Source organism: Eupeodes corollae, chromosome 1 (genome assembly GCF_945859685.1).
Source record: "Eupeodes corollae chromosome 1, idEupCoro1.1, whole genome shotgun sequence".
Taxonomy (NCBI): Eukaryota; Metazoa; Arthropoda; class Insecta; order Diptera; family Syrphidae; genus Eupeodes; species Eupeodes corollae.
The window spans coordinates 192,261,183-192,278,387 of record NC_079147.1 but is presented as its reverse complement, the minus strand read 5'-3'; the positions used below and the strand labels follow the sequence as shown (position 1 = coordinate 192,278,387).

The following is a 17,205-nucleotide window of genomic DNA, read 5'->3' as shown; positions in this document are numbered from 1 at the left end:
AAAGGTTAACTCAGAGTTGACTTTATTGTCAGATGTTTTTGGTCTTTTTGAAGGTCTTCAGAATTTTCTCTATTAGAAGAAAATATGTTATGAGATGGACTTAATGCGTGAGAGTAAAATAAAATTAAGAAATGTCAAAATGAATCACCTCAAAAGAGTGAAATGTAAACAACGCTTTTTGAACTATAAAGTGGAAAAGAGATAAATGTTGAGACGACAAAATAGATCTTTCAAAGTGATGCCAATTGAACTATTTTTATCCTTCTCGTCGAACCCATAGATTTAGAGAAATGTCATTGATTTCTTGGAGAGATCCGTCAAATTTTGTATCAGAACACGATTCCATCGCCTATTCATCTTCATGACAAATAAAATTTTACAAGCTCCCCAAATATTAAATTTATTGGTCGGAGAATTTCCAAACTTTATGGATTTTTCAGATAAAAAAAAAACGGATGTAGTTTTGTCATTAATCAAAAGATAAGATGACTAAAATTATTTCCGACTTAAATGGCATTTTAGTGTCATCATGCTCATAAAAGACCATTTAAAAAAAGTTAACTTTTTTTCCAATTCTACTCACAACAAGACTTAAATCAAGCCGGCGAGGAAACCTTATACAAAATAAATAAAACATGAAAATGTTTGAAGGTCCAATAAATATTTTAAATAAGGTATATTACCTTTAATCTAAGATACATGAACATAAACAACAGACAAATCTTAAGTTTCAGTAAGTTTAAGTTTTTTAGTTTATCCGTTAAGATCAATGACAACGCCCGCCATAACCTCATCAACTGGCCTCGCCTGGTCGGTCTTATTATCCCAATCTTAATATGTTATCCTTATCTTTATATATTTTCTGTAAATACACACATTGATTGGACCATTAAAAAGTTAATTTTTATAACCTCCTAATATATTTCATCTGTTTTGTTTTTTTTTGTGTGTTGTAATTTTTGTTCTTGTAAGTCTTTCTTGTCTTATCAGCGACATCGAATACTCCAGGTTAGTTGAAAAGTGTGGTTGTGGACCTATAACTACCTCACCTCACATATAAATAGTTCTTAACCCCCAAAAAGGAACATCAGAATACTCTCATATCCACACAAAGATCTTAACCAGTGCTGGATTAGAGGAAGCCTCCAGGTAGACTCACAGGCCCGATTTAGCAGTTGGGATAAAAAACGAAACCAGGCAATTCAAATACGGTGTATGTTGAAATGTTTGAATACGATAAAGTACTTGTAGACGTGCGTCGTCCTCCGTACCACTGTTAAAGTCAGAATATGCTAAAACTACATAAAGCCCTCAATGAGGATACGGCTTATGCAAATGGGTTTGTTTGAACATTCGGATTCGAGCAAGGTATATTCAGATATTTAAATTGTCAATCATTTAATTTAGTAAACTGAAAATTTGCAAGAACTATGAGACGGGTCAATATAGACAAGTAGGGCATTTTGTATTGCCCACTTAATTGCGCTGTTACACTTTCCAAAGCTTTACATTTAGTGCAATTAAATGAACTCCAACTTTTCATACTATTTGTTCAATTAAACAATAATAATCATTTAATTAAACCAGTCGATCAATGTAAATATGAAATAATCAGCTCTGTACATTTGTTCGTGTAACCAGAAACAGATGGAAGATTTATAAAGACAATATTTTTATTGTATCAAGGCAATAAAAGTCTATCCGTCTAGAGGAAAAACTAGGACAAAATCTTAAAAATCTACTTTGAATACTTTATTTTCTATCAATGTGAACGGTATTGTTTCGCGCCCAAACACTGCAAGCGGATAACATATGGACCACGGAACTCACGGAAAAATCTTTCGACGAAACCAAGTGTTAGTGATCAGTAAACCAAGGTTATAAGAACTGAATTCTCTATTTAAACTTTTGACGAATTCAACACATAGTTATAATTTGTCTTACATTATTGTCAACAATGAAACCCATACAATATTTATTGCACCTTCCACCAACTTTAATTTTCTTCTTGTAGCTCGTTACAATTCTTGATGGAGTTAGTAATTCGAACAAATTTTATAATCGATAAAAAATAATTTAAGATAGAAGGCAAATCATTAATAGATAAAATAAACAGAAATGGACCAAGGTGACTCCCTTGAGGTACACCATAATTGACATGAATGGTTACTCATGAACATAACATTATAATATATACTTTTAAGATTTGACGAAATCTAGATAGCGAAACGGTAGTTAAATCCAATTTTACTGAACGTAATAAGAAGAATTTCATGTCTTAATTTTTCAAATGCCTTGCTTAAGTTTGTAAAGTTTTTTGAATGTATCCAACCAAAAAGTAGAGAATCGTAGTAAAATAGGAATTAATGATTTTATCACAATCTTATGGACTGGCGTTAAGTATCAATATTTCCAAATATCTTGAAACTAAGAACATTTTAGAGACTCGTTCAAAAGAGCAAACAATGGATAGGAAACATAAGACACATATTTTTGTCAACATAAATGATGGCATTCGGTCAACATTTATTTTCAAGTATAGAGGCCTTAGAACTCGAAGAACTGATTGCTGTTTTATCACTTTTTTATGTTAAAAAGAGAAGAGGTTTTGCAGAAAAAAATAACTATTTAAGGACAGTCTTAAAAAAATTTGCGAACATGTTCAAAATTGACCCTGTCTTGATGAATTCTAAAAGGGCATACTTTGCGTGATATCGGTCAAATTTACGTCTCCAAAACATATGCGGGTACATTTTAAGATCACACTCAGTATTAAGTAAAAAACAACAGTGGGATTTTTCGCGACCTAGATAGAGTAGTGTTCGTCATTCTGCACAAATAGACAAGTTTGAAAGGAATGCCAAAACTAGACATTGGTTTGTAAAGTTCTTCTATTTAGATGTTGTTATCGGAGGTACTAAAATTGATGACTACATACTGTATATCAATTTGAAGTTCCTGAGTTTTATAAGATCTTTTGTTATGTGAATATTTGGTCACTGGTTGCATTCCCTGATCTGAACCCACACTGATTTGGACCAAACCATGTTTTTGACGAACCGAAAAGGATCTTATAAGCTCGCACAAGGAATCACGAAAACAACTCAATATTTGGTTGTCTAGTAGAGCAGGCTATTCCTCTAAAAGGGACCACAGCTTGTAATTCAAATTATTAAGCTCTGGACTTCCAGCCATTTTTGGCCAATGTTCTGGTGATATAAAGTCTGGTACATTATGTGTTGTGTTCTTACGTAGTGTTAGCCTTGTGAGCCGGAGCAGAATCTTTTTGCTTGGTTTTAAACTTTGTTTGATTGAGAGGCTTTACAACACATTCGAAAACTGTTGTTTGATAAACTTTTGGGAATTTAACACTCCGTTTTCTCAAAAATTAAGGTCGGTAATTCCATGATACCTCACATCCCACTATATTATTACATTTACATGATTGTGGGCTCTTTTGGAATAAGTTCAGACACTTCTGTTGATGTGCGAACAGACTTTAATCATTCAGTTTATTTATCAACTTCATTCAACCACTTTGGGATCAGGCAACAGCCTTACCAATTGAATAGGCTTAGGCTTGTTAAAAGACAAATTAATAAAACAGCAAGAATTTAAATTTTGTATATAGAATAAAAGATCCAGGAGACTATTGCTGAAAGACCCAAAAGTTGAACTATGTCATTGTAGTCTTCGATTAAATCTAAAATTTAATTTAAAAAAAGTGTCAATTGCTCTTTCTGAGTGATCTACATGCTTCCAAAACCATCTCTTTGCTTTCTGAACATTTCCAAACTTCATTTGACCCAAACAAAGATCATAAAAAGTCGACAAGATCAACAAATTCATGGTAGATAGCAGTTACTGCTTGAGAACTACCACATTGTCAATCTTTACAATGGAGCTAGAAACAAGTCCTTACAAAAGCAAAAAGCAAGAAAGGACAAAAAGACTAAAAGAAGGAAAATCAACAATTTTTTGATAAATAATTTTTACTAAAATGTTCGATGGTGACATATTTGTACGACGGTACGGCCGTCGGCGTTGTACACAAAAAGATGGATGACTAAGGTTAACTACGGAAGGGTGTAACTAGGAAAAAATTGTAACAAACTTGAAAAAAATAAAAAAAGAATAACGGAAAGGATTGTAAGTTAAGTCGTTGATATTTTTGAATCGACCTTGTGGAATAACCGTTTGGTGTGGGTTAGTGGAAGAAATTGGTCCATGTTTTTTTTAAGAACGATACTGACCAAAACGTTACGATTAATGGTGAACATTTTAGAGATCGAGCTGCGGTCTCAATAAGACTGCGCAAAGTGTCACACAGCTCGTGTCACAATTGATTTATTGAAGGAAGCGTTTGGTAACAGCTGATCTTGACATAATTCGCAGATTAAAGCTTGATGCCAGTGGTGCGTTGTTGAGAATTGTAACAGAAGCGGAGAAGATGGTTTTAGTGATTAATGAGGGCAAGAAGAAGTATGTATATGTATGTATGAAAAAAGGTTCCCATTGATAATTTAGACAACGACACTAGTGCTGAAATCAAACGAAGAAAAACTCTTGCTGATCACAGCTTCTTTGGACTAAGAAGGCAGTAGAGTTGTAAGATCTTTTCTCGAGCGTCTAAATTCATAATCTATAAGATGTCCTCATTTATAGTGCTAAGACTTGAACCCTGTCAAAGAAAGATGAGAACGTCTTAGGATGCTTTGCGTGAATAGATGGGAAGAACTGTTGGTGGGTCATGTAGAGCAACTAAACATCAAAACTTCAGCCCGGAAAGTCTTTGAATACAATCCCTAGAGCGAAGGTGCAGTAGAGGAAGACCGCGGCTCAAATGGCGCACGCAGGTGAGAGAGGACCTCAACCAACTTGGCGTGCGAAACTGGAGATATCTATTTAGGGATCTTCCTGGCTGGAGACGCATATTGGTTGATTTTCAGGTCCATCCCGGCCTTTAGGGCTACCTAAAGTAAGTAAGCAAGTTTGGTAAATGCAGAGTTAACGTTACAGACCCGTGATTTGTCTTTCCATATCGTACAATTTGACGCCGCTTTGACTTTTTTGTGTGAGGATATGTCAAGTCGCTACTCTAAGACGATAAACTGGAAACGATTGACCACTTAGAGGACAACTTTCACCAAAACCTTTACGATATCCTGCGACAAATGTTTGAAAAAGTCCTCAAATATTAGACCTGCATTAGACTACGTCCTAGCCGACCACGGCCGGCGTTCACATGCCAGAAATCATTACAACTCAACTTTGCTTGGTCAAATAGAATTGGACAGATTTTGTCAGCAGACATGACGGAAACGCGTATAAAATCAGTTGAAACCTTTTGGCACTTTTTGACACCGAAAATTAGTCCTCTTCAACAGGCCTCCTTAAAGCTTACTCCGTCCCTTTTTCCCATAAGTTGTTCGTGTAATTTTTGAATAAAACCAACAACAAAAACAAAACAAAAATTCCTCCATCACAATAGCCCGTTAAATGATAGATACCATAAAAAGATATTCTTTCACAGATTTCTATCTTTTCCATCATGTCTGTTTACTTTTTTTTATATTTCTTCTCACAGTTCACAGATTCCTGCGTGGTATTCTTCCTCATCATCGTCGTTTTCGTCGTCGTCGTCAGTCTTGTACCGTGTCGGTGTCGATTGGTTTGCTGCTGTCTACTCCAACTCCAACTGTGCGGTATCAATATATTCAAGACCAAAAAATGCATCCGTGCATCGTGTGCAAGATGATGGAGCTTGTTTAGGTAATCATAATAACTTTTTCCCACAATCTCATCTCATCAATATAAGTCTTACACATTATTGCGTTTTTTGACCACTTAACAATTTCTGTTCTTGAGATTTTCTGATGATGATTTGTATAGATTTTCCCACCTCCTTTTCCCATATCAAAAAAGAAAAGATCCCTTGTCAGACATTTGTTATTACAACATTAATGCATTAGTCATATCATAAATGTTAACCTGTCTAAAATGACAACATTTTGACAGACAAATCTCCACGAAGCACGACTTTTTTATGGTGAAATTAGTATGATAAGTATAGGTTTAGGTTTTTGAAGGTCGAGATTTAAACCCCTAATTAACCTAAATTAGGCTAAATTTAAGGTTAAATTTATTCATATAACAAACGACAATACCAATTAAAACCGACAACGGACGATGATGATTCAATCAAAATATTTAGAGCAGTAAACCCATCATCAACATGCCATAGCTAGCAGCAGCAGCATCAGAAGTCTGACAAAAGAAAGCTATAAAGTGGAAGGAGGCCTGTCTGGAAAAAATCTTGTCAATCAGCCTCTTCTTAATGTATTCTCCTCAGAAAGTTAAGTGAATGAAGAATTTAAAATTAGAGGCGACCGGCGGTGGTGGTAGCCAGTGGCAGATGGTGGTGGCAACGGATACGTTCCACGACCACCACCGCTTCCAAGGTTGCGTGTTTTATTGGTATAAATCTATTAACAACGCAACAACATTTTCATTGATTTCATTAATTAACCATCGGAAGAAAAAGTTGTAATGATCGAGCGAGACTTTTGGACAACTCTATAAGCCCGGCTTAACCACAACAAAACAGCTAACTAATTTTTTTGTGTGGTCCAATGCGGTCTCGAGAAGGCAAAAACAGGAGGAACCTCCTCTTCCTCCTCATTGAACAACAATAGAACAAAGACCAATTTGATTGCATTTTGGTATATGTAGAAGACTGACTGAAGATAAAGAGAGGAAATCGGTGAGGACGGAGAACATAGGCGGTGTAAAGGTATAGAAACCGAAGTACATGCCAAGCGGCGCAATATAACAACAAACGCAACACAGTTGCAGGGAGTCTGCTAAGCTGTTCAGCAACAGCCAGTACCAGCAGCTACAAAACAGGAAATCTGTTTTATGTCGCATTGCATTGAAGTTGAAGACGGCAATGTAGACCAGAGCTGTGGATGAGGCAGTGGCAGCGGTAGTCGGTGTTGGAAGTGGTGGTGGCGATGGTGGTGAAGTGGACTCTCATGTAATGGAGAACACATTGCCACAGCACAAATATGGACACGCGCTAATAAGGACTCGTATATGACCATTATATTTGTGGTTTGCATCCTTCTTAGGAGTGAAGTGTTCTCAAGAGCGTTGGAAAGTGGTTAGTGTATATATATTGGTATATTGGATGGAATGAAGTTGACAAAAAAGGGGGCAACCAAATGGAAATTTATAGCAATTTTTCTATACAAGTTCAGTTAAGTACCAATGGAGTGATGTGGAGATCCTTAGGGCATTTCATATACCTTCTTACATTCCATGGACCTTCTTAGACCACTTTGTTTTTTTTTTGTAAGAATATTCACTTTAGGTTATGGTTCAAATTACACAAAGTTTTATAACAGTTTAGGTTGCAAGAAAATGTCGATTTCAAAGTTCTAAGAATTTTATTCTTGATGAGTCAACTCTAACCACTGACATTTCGCATTCGTTTTAAAAACTTAATTGTGAAACTCACCAGATGAACTTCACATTACCTAAGTCAAAATTAAAATAAATTATGAATTTCTTATTCGTAATTTTTAAAAGTGATAAGATTAAAAGTTTAAGGCTAGCATTCAGTTTCAACCACTTTCAAACAGCTGAATCCACTCATTTTTCGTGAAAATTTGTGTGGAAATGAGTTTGACATTTTCACATCAACTAAGTGTCATTCTCCAAATCAACAATGAAATAAATATCGTTTTAATATTTTTATTCAGCGTTTGATATTTCTCGCTTTATATAGAATGGGGTATAAGCGGTGGCCAATTAAATCATAAGTCATTTTGACACTGTTTCCCGCACAAACATAAATTTTGACAGAAATTGGATATCATACCTTTGCGTAAGTGAGTTCTGAGTAGTTAACAGCGTATTTTTTTTGGAAAAAAGTATTGGAAACCGAGCCTGTTGTAGGCACGTTTGTAGAAAAAAGTCTTGAGACTAGTGTACTTGTGGACAGAACTCATGGTCTCAGTGAATGTGACTGCTGTAGACGAGAGTGAGATTGAATTCATTGACTTCATCAACTTGCAGCAATCTCAACAGATTTACAATTCAACTGTGGACAAACATTTCTCTCAAAAATCTAAGATTATTTACTTAAAAAGGTTCAATTGATTCAGCAATTGAAGAAGCACGGACACGTGAAAATCATATTTTTGCATTTTTAACTCAACTGCTACTATGAAAAAATGTCGCATCTGTGGCACAGAAAACATTTTCGTAGATGTCTCTCAATGAACCTTAAAAGTTTCCCTAGGAGATATTTGCTACCGGGACAGAAAATTTTAGGGAGTTGAGCCGTCATTGCACTAAATTCAAAAGAAATGTACTTCGAGGGAATATACGGATGAGGACAAAATTCTCTGGGAACAAAATTTCCGAGGGAAACGGAATTTTCAGAGATTCGTTATAGGTCCCTTGAATCGGAATCATCCAGGATTGCGTAACACATTCTATCTTGTGCACCGAGTTCCCACATATAGCTCACTATCAGCCTTCTTGATGATTTGATGGCTTTAAACTTTTTGAAACTTTGATAGTATGAAAAAACGATGTAATTTCTCTAAAGCCTAAACAGCCATAAGAAACCATCATACTTACTTACTTGCTTAAGGTGGCGCTACAGCGCTGGGTGAACTAAGGCCTCACCCAACAAACTTCTCCATCTAGCTCGGTACAGCTAGATGTCTCCAGTTTCGCGCTCCAAATTGGCCGGCGTCACTTCCACTTGTGCGCAACACCTGATCCGCGGTCTTCCTCTACTGCGCTGTCCTGTGGGTGTGGATTCGAAGACTTTCCAGGCCGGAGCATTCGTTTCCATGTACTCTACGTAACCCAGCCATCTTAGTTGTTGGACTTTTATCCTTCTGGCTAAGTCTACGTCGCTGTACAGCTCGCCGTTCCATTTTCTACTCCACTCCTCTTCGATGCTTACGGGACCGTAGATCACAAGAAGGACTTTTATCTCGAAACGACCCAAGGTGCTTTCATCCGCTTTTGTCATAGTCCATGCTTTTGCAGCGTATAGCAGTACGGGGATGATAAGGGTCTTATATAGCGACACTTTGGTCCTCCTAGAGAGGGCTTTGCCACTCAATTGCTTTCAAAGCCCAAAGAAACAGCCTTTAGCAAGAGTTATTCTGCGTTTGATCACAGCGCTGGTGTTGTTTTCTGACTTTACAGCAACAAAGTGCTTGACTACCTCAAAGTTACGTCTGTCGATGGTGACGTTTTGACGTCGGGGTTGTAGGTCCTTTCTTAACGACAGCAGTTAAACAATTTTTTCTCGCCTCTGCCTCAATACTCACAAAAGCCCGATTGACATCACGCTGATTTCAATGTCATCAGCATATGCTAGTAATTGGACAGACTTTTGAAAGATAGTGCCTCTAGTGTTGACGTGTGAGCTCTGCACTTTTCTTTCAAGCACGATGTTAAAAAAATTTCATGACAGCGCATCACCTTGTCTAAAATTTTTTTTGACATCGAAAGGTTCTGTTAAGTGGTTTCCAACCTTTATGGAGCAGCGTGAATTTTCCATGGTCGTCCTGCACAAACGGACGAATTTGGCAGGGATGCTAAAACTAGACATGGCTCTATACTGCTCGTCCCTATAGATGGCGTCATATGCGGCCTTGAAATCGATGAAAAGATGGTCGGTGTCGTTTTGGTGTTCTTGGGTTTTTTCCAGGATCTGCCGTAATGTGAATATTTGATCATTTGTGGACTTTCCTGGTCTAAACCACACTAATAAGGACCTTTCAGGTTGTTGACGATGGGCTTTAGACGTTCACATATTACGGCAGAGAAGATTTTTTAGGCGATTTTAAGTAGACTGGTTCCTCTATAGTTGGTGCAGTTTAGAGGGTCTCCTTTTTTCAGGATCGGGCAAACAATACTGACGTTCCATTCATCGGGCATTATTTCTTCCGACCATATATAACAGATAAGTTAACCAACTTATCTCCAGTTGCTTTAAAGAGCTCGGCATTCAAGCCATCCAACATAGTCTGCAAACATAGTCCTTCCATATACTAAGCATTGACTGCGGTTCCACTATGATGTGTTCATTTTAGTCTTTACAACCTTTAGTTCTCCTTTCACCTGTTCATGAAACTTTAGAACTTCACTCCTGCTTTTGAACCTCTTAACATCTTCGACCGCACGCTTCTCATGCCCTCTCTTTTTTCTTCTTAAAAGTCGGTATTCCTATTGCCTCTTCTGTTCATAGAGCTCATGAGCAGCTCTCGTCCTTTTATACAGCGCCGCTTGGCGTGCCTGTTGTTTGGCTTTAAAAATGCTTAAGACAACCAAAAACGAGATTTTTAAGGCTAAGCCAAAAACTCAAAATTGTAGCATGATTTGGCAAGGTACAAATCTCTGTCTTCCACATACAACTTTAATAAAAATAGTATCTTATTTAGATTCTGGAAATTTTCATAAGTTTTGAAGATTATTTGACTCTTTATGAAGTTTTGAGCAAAGCTTGAATTTACTAATTCATAGTTGTGAAAAATACGTTTTGGACAACATTATTAGTGCTGATTTCGAATATAAATTTTGATTTTAACTATCTCCTCAAGTTTTAAAAATTACAGTTTTAAATATTAATTTTTTAATAAATTTCATGTCGATTTGATATAAGAACAAAAACTTCACCACAAATGATAAAAATTAATTTAAGGCACGTGAGGTATAACCATTTAAAAAGATTTTTTGAAAAATTTATGAAATACTATAAATATTTTAACTGAATTTTTAAGGAAAAGATTGGATGGGCATTTTTCCATTTTATTGACTTAATAAATACAAACTTGTATATGGTCCACACCTTGTAAATGATATGGAACAAACTATTAATTCTTAAGCTGAAATTGCATGACTTAATTTCAACCTAGCTTAGAATTAGAAAAAATACCTGTTTTTCAAAAACAAATATTTTAAGCTAATCTTAATTGAAAAAATCACCAGAAGTTTGGCTAAAGTTTAACACCTTTACCATATCATTTTCTGACAGTTTGTCACACTCATGTAAATCTGACATTTTACATATTACACTTTTCAGGTTGTTGAAGATAATTTGAAGTAGGAAATTAGCAGCTTACTGCATTTTTTTTTTAAATTCAAATTTAAATTCATGTTATCATTAACATAATAAATTATTCAATTTGATTGTATTTAGTTAACTTTATCGAAACTTAACGCTCACAACTAACTTTTGTAGGGTATATTAATTAAAAACCAACAAAAAAAAAGTTTAAATTCAATTATAAAAACTTATAAATGTTAAGCTTTTAATTTCAAATTAATTTTAATTTTTTGTCAATTTAAAAAAAGATTTTGATATGATATTGACATATAAGCGGCTTATTTGTCTAAAAGAAAGTTATAAGATAAAAAAACTAGCTAAACGGGTTCAAAATCAAATTAAATTAAAACTTCAAAGCAGAAAGAAGTTAAGCGATATCGGTTTTAAGAATAAGCTGAGCTGCATACTGAAATTGCATTGGAATTTTAATCAGATTAAATGAAGCCTTCATTATAAATAATACCAAAAGATTGGATACAATTAAATACAGTGGCAATTTTCTCTGTTTATAAACATCTGCCAACATAAATTTCAATCTTGAGCATGTACAGTGTTGGGCGAAACATTACCACCTAAAACTACCTCCAACTTTATGCCATTCAAAAATTAATAACTTTAACAAATCATGTTAAATTGTTTCCAAAATTTAATAAATTATGTACGAGTATGTACTTTTTAATAGACTACAAGAGAATATAGTTTTTGTGATCACACAAGTAAGTGTCCTACACAATTTTGTGTTGGTGAAAACAAAAGCAACTTTTTATGGCTATCTCTCTTCTTCTTATGAATAGAGAAAAGTTAGCCCCCTAAAAAAATTTAATGTTAGTGAAAACAAAAGCTACTTTTATTGCTATCTCTCTTTTTTTATGAATAGAGAAAAGTTAGTCCGTTAACTTCAAAATGTATTGCTCATATTGAAGGTATTCGCCAACGAGTGCAGTTGAATCTATTTATTCAGTGTTATTTAGTTGATCATTGTTCTTAGCTTACTTTTGTAAATGGCCGGAAACAAATACTCTAACGAAATATAACAAACAATTATAAAAGAATACAAAAGTGAAATGAATCAAATTAAAATATGGGAAAAATATTCCATTTCAAAATCTGTGATTTGGCGATTAATACAATTTTACAAATCCAAAGTCATTCCAAAAGGAATTTAACGATTTTTTGCTATGGAAAGCAGCCAAGCGCCTGAAAAGACCATAGTTACAAAACTCGCCCTTGAAATCTCAAGATGGGAAATGGATCGGTAACCCGAAAGTAAAAGCTAACCTTTTCGCTGAACATCTTGCGAATGTTTTTAAGCCATACTCATCAAACGCGGCTGAAAATAACTTAGTTTGTTGATAAGATAGATAAAAGTGAAATATCAATTGTACGTCTTAAAGAAATAAAAAGTATGTGTTTACATCAACTACCAAATAAAAAATCACAAGGTTACGATTTAATTACTGCTCATAAAACTCAAATATATAATAAACGCATGCCTTAAGCACCGGTATGCCCCGCACCATTGGAAAATTGCTGAAGTAATTGTCATACCAAAGCAAGCTAAACCACCTACAGAAGTGACGGCTTACAGACCAATATCGCTTATACCAATTATGGCAAAACTTTTTTAAAACCATCAGTTTGGCTTTAGAAATAAACATTCCACGATAGACCAAGTTCATAGAATATCGGATGTAATAGAAAAAGCATTAGAAGAAAAACAAGTATGTTCAGCTATTTTCTTAGCTGTTGCTCAAGCTTTTGACAAGGTTTAGCATGAGGGACTTGAGTACAAGCTGCAAAAGGGATCTTCCCAGGCAGTACTTGGAAATATTAAAATCGTACATTTCAGACCGATTGTTTAGAGTAAGGTACGATCAAGAATACTCGGAATTGAAGAAAATAGAAGCCGGTGTACCACAAGGAAGTGTTTTAGATCCTACCCTGTATTTACTATACACAAGGGATATTCCAGTTGGTAATCACACCATAATGGCTACTTTTGCAGATGAAACCGCAATTTTGGTACCCGACAAATGTATCTTTAAGGCAGCAGTAAAGCTACAAAATGCCGTCGAAACAGTGAGAGCTTGGACCGAAAAATGGCGTATCACACTCAATGAAACAAAATCTTCACATATAAACTTTACAATAAAAAGATAAACGCCAATACGACAAATACCTTGGAATGACTTTGGATGCAAAGCTTAAGTGGAAAGAGCACATCAAAAAGAAAAGAGAAGAACTAAACTTGAAATATAGAAAAATGTACTGGAATGCTTGATAACAACTCTGATTTATCAATCCAAAACAAAATAATGCTGTATAATCAAGTACTAAAGCCTGTTTGGGCCTATGAAATCCAATTATGGGGCTGTACAAAGAAACCAAACACCGAAATCATCCAAAAAATCCAAAACAAAGTCCTTCGTGAAATAGTTAATGCACCTTGGTACATAAGAAATACCGATCTACATCGTGACTTACAAATAGAAATTACAGAAGTTGTTAAAAAATACGCTGTATCGCACAACCAGAGACTGCAAAGTCATACTAATTCTGAAATGGAGTCCGTCTTGAATATAAGAAACCATGTTCGGAGATTAAGGAGAACCAAGCCTCATGCTTATGGTCTAAAAAAAAACATGGGAAAGTATTAAAAGTTTAAACTTTCCCCAAAGTGATTGTACAGAATTAAGAAAGAAAAATCGTAAGTCGATCCTTCAAGATTGGTCCTGATGAAGAGGTGGTTTTAATGGTTAAGAATCCCACACTACTTGGTGTCGAGTGTCAAAAAAAAAATTCCAACCGATTCATCGATGTGGAAGACCAAGAAAAACAACAAAAAAACGCTTTCATATCATCGAGAGAAATACGAATCCAACTCGACCTAAACATAAACGTGACTAAATCCACGTTACACCAAAAGTTACTGTTAAACACGGAACAGTTAACGCAAAGGTGTGAGGATATTTTTCAGAGCATAGACTGGGAACGATTCACCAAAAAGATGGTACAATGGATCGTTTTAAGCAACGTGACAATTGGCAAAATATAATGCTGCCAGACTCTGAGGATCAGTTGCCTCTGAAATGGATATTTTAGCAGTTTCAAGAAAACGGAATTGACGTGTTACAATGGGCAGAACAGTTCCCAGATCTCAAAACCAGTAGAAAATCTATGCGAAATTGTAGATCAACGAATTGTAAGGATTAATTGTAAAAATTAAAACGATCTGTTTAATCAAATTGAATTGGCTTGGGAAAGTATCCCAAATAGCAATTTAATTGACTCCAAGTTCGGAGATCTGCTAAAGTGATTAAAAACAAGAGCTTTTACAAAAAGTTACTTTAGCTACAGCGAATCACGCTGCCTGCTATCCAAAACCAGAATGACGTTTCTCTTTCGTTGTCAGTCGAGCTGACAATTAGATGCTTTCGAAAAGATCTGTTTGTTTGATGTATCGTTTTTCGTCATAATACTAAAATAATATATTTTTTAAAAGTTGCTTTTGTTTTGAGCCTAATATTAAACTATTTGTACTAGATGTACTATATTTAAGAACTATTACAAAAGCAACTTTAATTTATTTTCCATTAGAAACTATAAATATTTATTTAAATTTTAAAAACAAAAACAGACAATAACTGTCTCCTAAATTTGTTTTTTTAATTATTGAATAATCGAGACAATTAAAGTTGCTTTTGTTTTGGCCAACACTGTATGTACATAATTATACTAATCAAAATTGATACCGTAAATGCAGTTGTCATTATATCTCATTATCTGCACCAAATTAATGTTGCATTCTCTTATTTACTAAAAAATAAAAACAACACACGAGTCACACATTTTTACCTCGATCAAAAAAAAACAAGTGATATGTTGCAACTCAATAAATAAACCGATCAAATAAAAAATGTAAACAAAAAGGTATAAACAAAACCACTAAATCATCTCTAAGAAAAAAACATAAAATAAAGTTAACAATATAATTTCCGTTATTACCATTTTTATTCATTTTCTGACGTTGACCTCGTCCACGCTTACGTTGGTTCCGTTTCCTACCCGAAGATGAAGAACTTGACGAAGATGTTGATGATGACGATGTTGATGTTGACGATGATGATGATCTTGATGATTCCAAATAAGTTGAAGCCAAAGGAGGCGGTTGGTGCTGTAGTAATTCCTCACTAGCACCACCACGCCCATCGTCTTGAGAAGCTAATCCTGTTGGGAAATTTCGTTCGATGGTTAATCCACTTTTGTTTTTTCTCACTGAAATTTTTCGATGATTCGAGGACTTTTTACTCGATGAAATTTTTTCACCCGTCCAGGAGACAATATGCGATTCATGATCATCGTAATCCACAAAACGATCATGATCGCTAACACTCTTAAGGAATTCCGCTGGGGAACTTTTGGCATAACACAGGGATATTAAAATTGTGGCAACTAATGCCACTCGAAAAGGACACATTTTTATTAAGGTAGGTATTTTATTTTTGAATAAATAAATATTTTCACTGGGATTATGATTCTTTCATTAAAACTTCAAAAACACAAAATCACACTTGGTTTTCATTGTGACACAACCGAAGGATCTTATAAGAGAGAGAGATCCTTTTTTATTCTCACCACACCACACGCACGTGTGATTTAAAACAGACACAAAAAAGATCACTTTGATCACACACAACGAAAAGTGATCGTGCCAAAAAATAAAAAATAAAACGCGTCGCCTCTGTTGTGGACCAAAAAACGCAGATCCAATCTCAAAAATCAAACAAAACAAAAACAACCAAAATCGCGTATATTACGGTGCGTCGACGAACGACCAAAACGACAACGACGCCTTCGTCGCCAAAAAATCTATTTTCGTATATCCTTTGGTTTTCAAAATTTTCGCTAGCAGAAGATAATGAAGTTGGAAGAGATGATATTCTCTAGCGTACGGGAGCTGCCGCGTCAGAGGCGGCAGTTATATGAATCGAGGGATATTAGACTCAAAATAACAACGACGACGACGACCATGTGCAAGATCATGAACGATCACGACAAAACGATCATAAAATAAACCTTAGTACCCGATGCCGATTAAATTTATTCACTAATTATCGTTATTTTGTCTAATTTTAAATAAAAACTAAAATGCAGGAAGAAAGAATAAAACTTAAAAAAACCAACAGACACGGAACGAACAGGTCATAAATTGATCATCTTTTATTTAATTTTATTTTATTTTTCAACAGGAATCTCAACCGTAACGAACAAATGTTAACCGAAGACTGATCTTGCAGATCACATTGCACCGGGAAAACAACCAATGATCAGTTAAGTAAACTTTAATTTTCTTTGAATTCCCTTTCATTGGAACATGTTTGAGGTTAGAGGTTTGATGTTGCAGGTTTGAGGAGGATGACAGATCGGACAACAACAGATGTGGTTTTCATTTCATTTGCGACATGTTTGGGTTGGAGTTCTTATCATAAAAGAAATGTGGATTGCATGTGGAATGTATGTTGGTATTTTATGATTTTCTTTTCAATTTTTAATGAGGTCTAAAAGGTAAGTATGACACATCTTAAAATGTTATAACCATTTCTATTATTTGTAACAGTGAAGGACCTTGATCCTTTCTTAATTTAAATTAAAAGCTGTTGAAATATTATTAATTAAAGCTACGATTCTCACAGAACAATTTTATGAACTTCCTACAGTTTTTGATAGATATATTTTTTTTAGCAAAAGTGTGTACAAAATAAATAAATAAACACAAAACAAATTCAAATAAATAATAAGTTAACTAATATTGAATATTAAAAAAACGGATATCAAAAAAAGAGGTTGGGATGCGACCCACACTGATAACTTCCCATCCCGTCTGTCCATTTGTCTTGCTTAAAGGTTTGTCTATATGTACTCGTATCAATTTTTACCAAATTTGCGTACTATTTTTTGTAGATTTTATTTTTTATGAAAAAAAAACCGACTGTTGGATTTTTATATAAAAATTACTGAATATCGAAAACAATATTTTCTTTTAAAATAATAAGTTTTTTTAATTTTTG

The 17,205-nt window shown here is 34.8% G+C and overlaps 1 protein-coding gene across 3 annotated transcripts in view; it reads right to left on the bottom strand.

The window, feature by feature from the left end:
• LOC129942221 (laminin subunit alpha-2) overlaps window positions 1-17,205 on the bottom strand; it is a 359,876-nt gene that overhangs the window by 248,448 nt on the left and 94,223 nt on the right. For 2 of the 3 annotated variants that reach the window (XM_056051073.1, XM_056051076.1), the window contains exon 1: window positions 15,143-16,370. The exons of the other annotated variant lie outside the window; for it this stretch is intronic. In XM_056051073.1, the coding sequence (XP_055907048.1) occupies window positions 15,143-15,614 (472 nt within the window). In that variant the 5' untranslated portion in view covers window positions 15,615-16,370. Of the gene's footprint in view, window positions 1-15,142; window positions 16,371-17,205 lie in introns of those variants that run through there. 3 annotated transcript variants of the gene reach the window in all.